This window comes from Propithecus coquereli, unplaced genomic scaffold, assembly GCF_000956105.1.
Source record: "Propithecus coquereli isolate 6110/MARCELLA unplaced genomic scaffold, Pcoq_1.0 Scaffold2, whole genome shotgun sequence".
Classification (NCBI taxonomy): domain Eukaryota; kingdom Metazoa; phylum Chordata; class Mammalia; order Primates; family Indriidae; genus Propithecus; species Propithecus coquereli.
Genome location: NW_012144966.1, coordinates 8,783,294 through 8,794,160, shown reverse-complemented (window position 1 = coordinate 8,794,160; position 10,867 = coordinate 8,783,294). Strand labels below are relative to the sequence as shown.

General features: G+C 40.9%; 1 protein-coding gene across 1 annotated transcript; it reads left to right on the top strand.

Annotated features, from left to right (window-relative positions):
• Window positions 1–5,750: 5,750 nt before the first annotated feature.
• LOC105809794 (ATP-dependent RNA helicase DDX39A-like) lies at window positions 5,751–7,395 on the top strand. Its single transcript, XM_012643648.1, has 2 exons — window positions 5,751–6,741; window positions 6,835–7,395. Exons 1-2 carry the CDS (start codon window positions 5,878–5,880, stop codon window positions 7,252–7,254), a joined length of 1,284 nt encoding a protein of 427 aa, XP_012499102.1. The 5' UTR covers window positions 5,751–5,877; the 3' UTR covers window positions 7,255–7,395.
• Window positions 7,396–10,867: the final 3,472 nt, after the last annotated feature.

Genomic DNA, 10,867 nt, shown 5'->3' with positions numbered 1-10,867 from the left:
CGCCACCATGCCCAGCTAATTTTTTCTATATATTTTTAGTTGTCTGATTAATTTCTTTCTATTTTTAGTAGAGATGGGGTCTCACTCTTGTTCAGGCTAGTCTTGAACTCCTGACCTCGAGCAATCCTCCCGCCTCGGTCTCTCAGAGTGCTAGGATTACAGCCGTGAGCCACCGCGCCGGGCCTATAGCTTAATCTTAACTTGCTTCTTTATTTCTATATTCTTGAGAACTAGTGACATCAGTCTTATATACTATTCTATTTTTAGCAGTTTTTTTTTTTAAAAAAAAGCATAAATACAGAGGCTAGGTAGCTTTAAAGATGGCTGGTAGCATGGAGTGAATTGTCTAAAAACTTGCTTTTATGTAAGAACTTTCCCTTCTAGCTCTTAGGGAAATTAGAAAATTTTAAAACAAATTTTCAATAATATAAGAATTTCTTTATGTTACTTGATGAGCAGTATTTTTTTTTGGTAGGGACAGAGTCTCACTCTGTTGCCCAGGCTGGAGTGCAGTAGCAGCATTATCATAGCTCACTGCAACCTCGAACTCCTGGGCTTAAGTAATCCTCTTACCTCAACCTCCTGAGTAGCTGGGACTATAGGTATGTGCCACCATACCTGACTAATTTTTAAAATTTTTTTTGTAGAGCTGGGGGGGGAGTCTCACTATGTTGCTTAGGCTAGTCTTGAACTCCTGGCCTCAAGTGATCCTCCCATCTCTCTCTCTTAATATTGGAGTTGTTTTGAGCAATTTGGATGGTGTTCTGCAAATTACACATAGACTCTCAGGTGCTCTGCATCAGAACAAGTTTAAGAGTAACTGAAAAGAGCCCTGAAAGCTTCATGCTTTCTCCTCCTTCTCTCTCTCTCTCCCCCTCTCCCCACCCCCCATTTGTGCAATGGTCATAACCTGGTCTTCCACCTCCAGCTAATTTGGCCAAGGATAGTCACCTGGCACAAGGTGGAGGCGGAAGCTCTCAATTGGCCAGCAACTTCTGACTTGTGTGGCCTAACTAAAAAAGGAGAGATTCAAGTGAAATTATTAGCCGGTAGTAGGACAGAAGGATACAGTTGCATGGAATGGAGCTGAGTCAAATTAATAACAAAGGACTAGACTAAAATGAGTGTCAATGATCACCTGTACTGAGGTCCCAAGCCTGCTTTGAATCCAGAAGAGGGTTCACTGAGGAAGGCCGAGCCATGTCACTGCTCTTAAGATTAATGTTTCCTACTGTAAACCTCCTGTATTTAAATAGCTTGAGTGGATCTCTGTTTCTTGCAATCAAACAATTTTCAATTAAAACAACTAGTTATAAAGTATTCTTCTGAGCTCAGTGGGACATTTCAACTAAGTGAAATGTGGTAATTATCTTGAATTAACCAACAATAGAATTGCAGAAATAAAATACAAGTATTAGAAAGATGACTGGTAATCTAAGACTGTTTATAAAACTGTAGAATATAGTGTAAAGAGAACACTGGACTTAGTTCAAGAAAAATAATAAACCTGGGAATTATATTTTGTATGCATTTGGGTTTTTTATTTTACTTTTCTAGTAATTTATTTTTATTGTCTTTTACAAAAGTATTGATCAGTGACAAGATGGTAATATTAAAAAAATCATTCATCACTGATAGTTTGAGAAACAGTGGCCTAGAGAAATTCAACCTCTGATGAAACTTCAGCTTGGGTGGAGCATGGTGGTTCACGCCTGTAATCCTAGAACTCTGGGAGGGCAGGGCAGGAGGATCACTTGAGGTCAGGAATTCGAGACCAGCCTCAGCAGGACCAAGACCCCATCTCTACTAAAAATAGAAAGAAATTAGCTGGGCAACTAAAAATGAATCTGGAGGCACAAACGGAGAATAAGCCATACTCCGGGGATATGACATTCACTTGCTGTGTGACCTTGGGAGAGTTACTCAGTCTCAGTGATCCTTAGTTCTTATCACCGCAAGGAGTAGGGATTCCTGAACCATCATCCACTTATCCCACCACTCTCCACTTGCTTGCTAAAGCCTGAAACTCAAAAGTCATCTTTGATTCTCTTTTCCACTTCCATTCTCCTCCAGTCAGTCCTGATCACCTTACCTCTGTAATGACATTCCCATGTGGCTCCCCGTCTCTGTCCCCTTGCCTTCCCTGAGCTGAGCCCTCGACATTTGTCCATATACAGCAACAGACTTCTGACTGCTCTTGCTCTACTCCAATCCATCCTCCAAAGTGACACCTGAAGGATCTTTTCAGAACGCACATTTGACCAACTCATTCCCCGGTTTAAGTATAGAATTTGACAGTGAGCATTTAGAAACTTTTTAAGTGTTTAGAATCCTTGAATGTTTTATTTTGTTTTGATTTTAGTCTTCAGATTCAAAGTGCTTTCTTAAGCTGTGCTTCTAATCATGTTCTCTTCCTCTGTTTGAAATGCTCTTGTCTCTTCTTTGCCAGCTAACTCTCTATTCACCTTTCAGGACTTGGAAAAACTTCCCTGATTACCACCCCACCAACACAAGGCAGGGGCTCCTGTATGCTCTTACCGTATACTTTACCATGCCACTTACTCCTGTATTATAATTTCTCCCCTCCAGAAACTGCAAACCCCTTGAAGAAAGAGACTACATCATTTTCATGCTTGTATTCCCTTGCCTAATAGTAGCTGGACATGATAGGTTTTCTCTATATATCAATATTTGTAGAATGAATGAGAATGGGCATGGTCAGTGACTCCACATGGAAATAGAATTTGAATTAGAGAGTTTCTGAAGGGTAGGAAAAAATGAAATGGTTAGAGAGGAGGGGAGACAGTTCTAGATTGGTCTAACAGTTCGAGCCAAGGCAGAAAGTCTGTATGTGAGTAGATAACTTTGAATGAAGGAGCTAAAGATGTAATGGGAGAGGTCAATTGAGGTGAGATGGAAAAGAGCCTTGAATTCCACATTGGAATTTGTTTTATAACCTGAGAGTCAACTGGGGAGTTGAGATTAAGCATTAACCATTTTGAAAGGAGAATGAAGTTACAGAAAATATTTTTCTGAAAGATTACCCTCCCCATGGTGTTTGCAATTAATTGAAATAAAAAGAGATTAGAAGCAATTAGGTCATTAGGAAAGTTATTAAAATAATTCATACGAGGGGGTTAAAAGTCTGGATTTGGATTTTTGCAGTGGAAGTGGAAAGGAAAGGAATGAGAAGACATATTAAAAGGAAAGAGGTTATAAAATTTTGGTAAAATAATGGTCTCTAATGATTAGCATGAGTGCCAGGAACTCAATGTTTACTGATTATTTATACACTAAAATTGTAGTCCATACCAAGAACAGAAATAAAGGGGGTACAAGATGATGAGTCATACTGAAGTCATGCTGAAATTTTAAATCTCAGGCAAATGTTTTCCAAGGTCAGAAAATTAAAATGTCAGGCAAATTCTAAGGTCCAGTTGCAATATCTACTGCCACCTGCTGGGCAGTCAGTTGGCAGCAAGAGGGGGATTGTATTCTGTCTTAATTGCTAAACCTACAAACTCAAAGTTATAGTTAAATGTTTACAGTCATCTAAATGTCAAGCATCTGGACAGTGACAGGGGTTTTTATTATTTATTATATATTCTAATTGTCATATCACCCTAATCCTAACCCTAACCCTAACCAGATCACAGGGCCCTATGGACTTGCTATTGAATGATCAAGCTTGATGCCTTATCCCAGCAGTCCCCAACCTTTTTGGCACCAGGGACCGGTTTTATGGAAGACAATTTTTCCCAGACCGAGGCTGGGGACTGGTTTCAGGATGATTCAAGCGCATTACATTTATGGAAAGGTATATTTTATTTGTTCAGAAAAAATGCATATATGGTTTGATTGCAATGATATAAAACTATATAAAATTTTAATAACCCATGCATTTTAAAAGACATAGAAATATACCAAGTGTCAGGGTGATTTGACTATGGATATCATTTTATTTCTTTTATATTCTAATCCACTCATTCTCCATAGTGAATTACTAAAAGCCCAAATGGTGCCTAATGACTGTTATGTATTCAGTTAGTATTCATTCCTTTCTTCTACCAAGACACTCCTGGGAGTGTCTTGATTGCTTTATTTATTTATGTGTATTGATTGCTTTATTTATTTTTTACTAATTTATAGAATATTTTCATCTTTTCTCTCTTTGATATTCCCAAATAAGACCATGTGCTTTTCAGTCTGTGTCAGAATATTAGGCATAAGTACATGGGGAAGAAAATAGGTACAGTTCGCTGGCTATTTCAGGTAGGCTTATGGTGGGGGGTGCAGCATCATAGCATGATCTTGGTCTAGGTCCTAGATCTAGAACTAGGAGCTGGCTTTGACCCCATAGGGTTAGAAACTGTTGTTAATTGGTTTCCTCAGCAGTGATCAGTCTCTGAAGAATAGAACCATTTTAATCACACAAATGACTGCTTCTGAACTAGACTTTAATGTTTTAATTATCACTGATAGATCAATTTCTAACTAGACCAGAAGAGACATGTTAACTCATCATTCATTACAGACCTTACAGAATCAGAGTTTTGCAGGTGATGAAAGGACTCAGGAGACTCTGAAGCCTGGCACAATCAAGCTGAATGCCCTTTTCCTCTGTTGGAATATATCTATTAAGTGGATGATAACCATAGTAGAAAGAGATGGTTGCATCTTCTCCAATGCTAAGAGAACACTAATTTGTTCAGAATACACATTCCTTCTTTTCCTCCCTGAAACTCTGCATTTCAGGAACGGTGGCCTCAGCCCAAGACTGAAGGAGCCAGCCTTGATTGGTCCAATTTCCTTTCCTGGCCGTTACATTCTCCTTGCCAGTGATTAGGAGAAGCATGTGATTATAATCAGGCCAGTGAGACAGGTGGGCAAGTTGGCTGAGTGGGCTTCCAAGGAAAGGTTTCTTAGCTCTTAAAGTTAAAACTATAAAACTCTGAGTAAAATATCAAGGAAAATCTTCATGACTTGAATTTGGTAATGATTTCTTGGATATGACACCAAAAGTATGATCAACAAAAGAAAAAAATAGATGTATTGGACTACATCAAAATTCAAAACTTCTGTGCATCAAAGGAGACATCAACAGTGTGAAGAGGCAGCCCACAGAATGGGAGAAAATATGTGCAAATCATATATCTGATAAGGTGTTAATATCCAGAATATATAAAGAGCTAATATAACTCAACAACAACAAAAAATATGATTAAAAAATGGGCAGAGAAAAAAAAATAAATAAATGGAGAGATATTCCCTGTCCATGAGTAAAAAGACTCAATATTGTTGAGATCTCAGTTCTTTCCAACTTGATCTGTAGATTTGACACAATCTTAATCAAAATTCTAGAAAGTTCTTTTGTGGATATTGACAAATTGATTCTAAAGTTCATATCAAAAGGCAAAAGACCCAGACAGACAACACAATATTAAAAGAGAACTAGGTTGGAGGACTGATACTACCAACTTTAATACTTACTCTAAAGATAACATTAATTAAGACAGTGTGGTATTGGTGAAAGCATAGACAAATAGGCCATGCATGGTGGCTCATACCTATAATCTCAGCACTTTGGGAACCCAAGGCAAGAGGATTGCTGGAGGCCAGGAGTTTGAGACCAGAGTGGGCAAAATAGTAAGACCCTGTCTCTACAAATAAATAAATAAAAATAAAATAAAATGGTTAATTTTATGTTATTTGAATTTTACCTCAAAAAAAAAAAAAAAAACAGACAGTCGGACGCAGGAGGCAGGAAGCGCGCTAGTATCGAGGCGCGCGGCGGAGAACCGAAGTTGGGCGGCTTTCCTCTCAGCACGTGGAGGCGAACGGGGAACGAGGGCCTCTCTCTCCTCTATCCTCAGCACCATGGCAGAACAGGACGTGGAAAATGAGCTTCTGGATTACGAGGAAGATGAAGAGCCCCAGGCTCCTCCAGAGAGCACTCCAGCTCCCCCTAAGAAAGATGTCAAGGGATCCTACGTTTCCATCCACAGCTCTGGCTTCCGGGACTTTCTGTTGAAGCCGGAGCTCCTGAGGGCCATCGTGGACTGTGGCTTTGAGCATCCATCTGAGGTTCAGCACGAGTGCATTCCCCAGGCCATCCTGGGCATGGACGTCCTGTGCCAGGCCAAGTCCGGGATGGGCAAGACGGCGGTGTTCGTGCTGGCCACCCTGCAGCAGATCGAGCCCGTCAACGGACAGGTGGCAGTTCTGGCCATGTGCCACACAAGGGAGCTGGCCTTCCAGATCAACAAGGAGTACGAGCGCTTCTCCAAGTACATGCCCAGCGTCAGGGTGTCTGTGTTCTTCGGTGGTCTCTGCATTAAGAAGGATGAAGAGGTGTTAAAGAAGAACTGTCCCCATGTCGTGGTGGGGACCCCAGGCCGGATCCTGGCACTGGTGCGGAACAGGAGCCTCAACCTGAAGAACGTGAAGCGCTTTGTGCTGGACGAGTGTGACAAGATGCTGGAGCAGCTGGACATGCAGCGGGACGTGCAGGAGATCTTCCGCCTGACGCCCCATGAGAAGCAGTGCATGATGTTCAGCACCACCCTGAGCAAGGAGATCCGCCCCGTCTGCAGGAAGTTCATGCAGGATCCCATGGAGGTATTTGTGGATGACGAGACCAAGCTCACGCTGCACGGGCTGCAGCAGTACTACGTCAAGCTCAAGGACAGCGAGAAGAACCGCAAGCTCTTTGATCTGCTGGACGTGCTAGAGTTTAACCAGGTGACGCTTCCGTTGGCCTGTCCCAGGGTTCTGGGCCCTGGGGAGGCTGGTGGGCCTCAGGAGACTAGCCCTGACTGCCACTCTTCCCTCTAGGTGGTCATCTTCGTCAAGTCAGTGCAGCGCTGCATGGCCCTGGCCCAGCTCCTCGTGGAGCAGAACTTCCCGGCCATCGCCATCCACCGCGGCATGGCCCAGGAGGAGCGCCTGTCACGCTATCAGCAGTTCAAGGATTTCCAGCGGCGGATCCTGGTGGCCACCAATCTGTTTGGCCGGGGGATGGATATTGAGCGAGTCAACATCGTCTTCAACTATGATAAGCCCAAGGACTCAGACACCTACCTGCACCGGGTGGCCCGTGCAGGTCGCTTTGGCACCAAAGGCCTGGCCATCACTTTTGTGTCTGACGAGAACGATGCCAAAATCCTCAGTGACGTCCAGGACCAGTTTGAAGTGAATGTGGCAGAACTTCCAGAGGAAATTGACATTTCCACATACATTGAGCAGAGCCGGTAACCACCTGCCTCCACGGCCTGCAGCCGCCCACGTGTTGCTTCATGTCTTCTTTCTAGGCGCCAGATGGGCCTCTTTCTGTTTTTTGTTCAAAAGCTGTAGATTTGTGTAAGAATAAATATGTATTATGGAAAAAAAAAAAAACAAAGAAACAAGAAAATTCCTAGGAAGGTACTTCTAGGTATTGAATGAAGATGGCTTATTCTATGGAGAGAAAAAGCAGCAGCCAGGAAATGAGGGATCTGGGCAGGCTACTTTAGGCCAACTCTTTTGGAACTAGACTGAAAAGATCTCAAAAGGGCAAGCAGAATGGGAACAAATTAGCCCAGCTAAAAGTGGAACCTTCTTTGTAAAATAGACTATTATGCTTTCAATTCCTATATTTATTTCCTATTGTTTTATGTGAAATTATTTGGAAAATTTGAAACTGTCTTAGACTATGAGCTTCTGGAAAGTCAACGATTGTCTTATATCTTTGGACCTTTTTGCCTAGTACAAAGTGGGTTCTATAAATGCTGATTTGATGAAATCAGAGCAGGAGGTTTTGATTATACTTATGCATGAACATAAAAACGGGAACAGCACACTTTTGGAACATTGTCGTCATAGCAACAGTAAATAACTACAGATACCAAGGGAAAGTGAAACTAGACTAGGGAGAAGAGGGGAGCAGATCTTCTTTTCATGGTTAATTTAATGTTTATTTTTCTTAAAAGAGGTGGCAGTCCCTTATAGTATATATCTTAACTATGGTAAGTAAATTCTATCGGTAACTGTGAATTTTGTCACAAATAATAGAAAACCAAACCCAACTGGCTTAACAGGAAAAGGGAATTTATTGGGTTGTATATAAAATGTCCAGAGGTAGGGCTAACTCCAAGCTCAACACTGAGAACCAGTGTCTCGCTGTTTCTACACTCTGCTGTCTTTGTTATTACCTTCTACATAAAGCTTGCTCTCTGCATTGCCAAGATGGTAGCCTGAAGTTCCTTGGATGACTTGTTTTTTCATTCACATCCAGCAAGAAGAAGAAAACACAGTTCTCCCACTAACATTTCCAGGAAAAATTATGATTGGACTGGCTCTGATACCTGCCCAACCCGAACCAATCACTGCAGCCTGTTGGATGGAACACACTGAGTGGCTTAGGCTAGGTCATATGATCCATCCCTGAAGTTAGGAGTGGAATCAGCCTCCCCAGAACCTTGGAAATCCCCAAATGAAAACTGAGGATTATAGGAAGAGGGAGTAGAGGAATACTATTGAGAAGACAACTGACGAAAGTCCACTAAAAACTATCTCAAAATCACATTGTAAAATCCATTTTACCTTTATGGTATGAAGCCCAAACTGAGTTTTGCTTAATTTTAGTCCTATGAGATGCTCCTCAAAGATAAAGTCCTATGAGCAAAGAAATCCGGGAAATAGTATTTACTGTAACCTCCTCTTAAAGGTTCCCATTGAGAAAAGAAAACTAGCTCGGAGCAGTCTGAGCTATGTGAGGTACACAAAATTTATCGGGCCCAGAGATACATGAGTATGGGGCTTCAGTCATCTCCCCCCACGCCCCTAGCACCCATGCCTGGAACAAAAAGGCATTTTGTTCCTGACTAGCTGCCTCACCTATTATCTTCATGTTCCTGGAATTTGTGATACAAAGAACAATATACCCGATCAATAGCTTATGTTATTTTCATGTAGATTCTTGGTAAACAATTTAGGAACTGCCTCTTCTTTTCCTTTAAAAACCTACTAACTGTTGCTAATCAGAGTGTATATTCAGGACAAATTGAATCTATGCTCCTGGGTTGTAATCCTCAACCTTGGCCCAAGTAAACTCTCTATTTATAATAATTTTGCCTCAACTTCCTCCTTTTAGATCGACACCATTGTACATTAGTATATTGAAGACTTAGAGAAGTACTTCAGAAGAGAACTGTTGAACATTGTTTAATCGACTGTTTCACAAACTTCTTTGTGAACCTATTTCAAGTAACACTTGTTAACAGGCATAAAACAATGAAAAATATTTGGGTAAAAACTATGTCAATGTAAAAGTCTGATGTCTTCAGACTTGGCTCTGTCTTTGATGGCTGCAACTAGTTTACACTTAGTGGCCAAGTCAACAATTCCAGAGCAAGGAGGAATTTAGCAACCATAAGATTTGATGCCGTTTTGCAATTTTTTAGCAATATGAAATTATTATTTCATAATTTCACAAACCTTTTGCCTGCCAAAGATTTCCACGCCAAATCTTCTTGTATCTTGTTTATGATATTGTACTTAGAAAGAAATGAGTCAGCATTAAATAGTTACCTTTGGGAAAGGCAAATTACAAAGGACACCATCGCAGTGTAAATTTTAGACTGTAAAATCACAAGAGCTTTACAGAAGAATGAATGGTACCAGATTTTCTAATACTTCCAGAAAAAATGTTCTCTGTTAAACTGTCCTTGCTCAGCTCCCATCCCTGTTTTGCAAAATGATGAGGTCTTATGCATGTTTTTGAAAAACATATTGTGTGAACTTCCCTCTTTTTATTATGCTTAATATGCCAGTGCCATTTGCTAACTTTCTCCCAAAATATCTAACTGATTTGGAAAGCACTAGAGAAAAAAAGTCCAAAAGTGAATAATGTAAAAGAGAAATGTGAAAACTTTAATTCTTTATCAGAAAGCAGAGAAAATGCGGGCACAGATGAAATTTCCTTTATATTTACAGTGAAGTGGTCAAAAGGTGTCAGATTCCCAATGTGGTAGTGGTTAATAATCTAACCTGGCACAGGCATGACACGGGTGCAGCTCCCGTTGCGGCCAGAGAGGAGTGACCAGAACGGCTCGTATAACTAATGATCCTACAGAAGATGAAATGGAAGAGAACCTGTCTCAAGTAAATAGTATCCTGGGAAATCTAAAACATATAGCTCTGGACATGGGCAATGAAACTGAAACTCAAAATTGACAAACAGACCGGGCCACAGAAAAGGCAGACACCAGCAGAGATTGTATTGACATTTACAATGCCAGAGCAAAGAAACTCATTCACACCTAAAGCCACTGATGTACTTCTTTATCATTTATCCATTTTCTTAGCTCCTCCTCCAAAGTCATTACGTTTTCAGAGTTTGAAATTTTGGTTCCACATTCTTCTAATCGGCAGATGGTATGGAAGGGCCAGAGGAATAACAGCCCTCCTTTTTTCTTTTTTGTTTTTGTTTTTGTAGTGAGGGAGGGGTAAGAGAGAGGAGCAAGAGATGAGAGGTTGTTACCTCAGTAAAAACCTGCAGGTCACAAAGCAAGAAGTTTCATAGCCACAGTTATTGCCAATTTAGACTAATGCTTGGTTTTGGAAATTTTATACACAATATTTTTGTTATACATCACAATTTTGCTACCTCGGCTCCAAAGACAATAGAATGAGTTTTCTTAAGGTGAGCTTAATTTATGAACTCTTAGTGATTCATATATGTACATAAATTCTGTGATCCCATTTCTTTTTTATTTTTTTTTGAGACAAAGTCTCACTCTGTTGCCCGGGCTAGAGTGCCGTGGCGTCAGCCTAGCTCACAGCAACCTCAAACTGCTGGGCTCAAGCGATCCTCCTGCCTCAGCCTCCC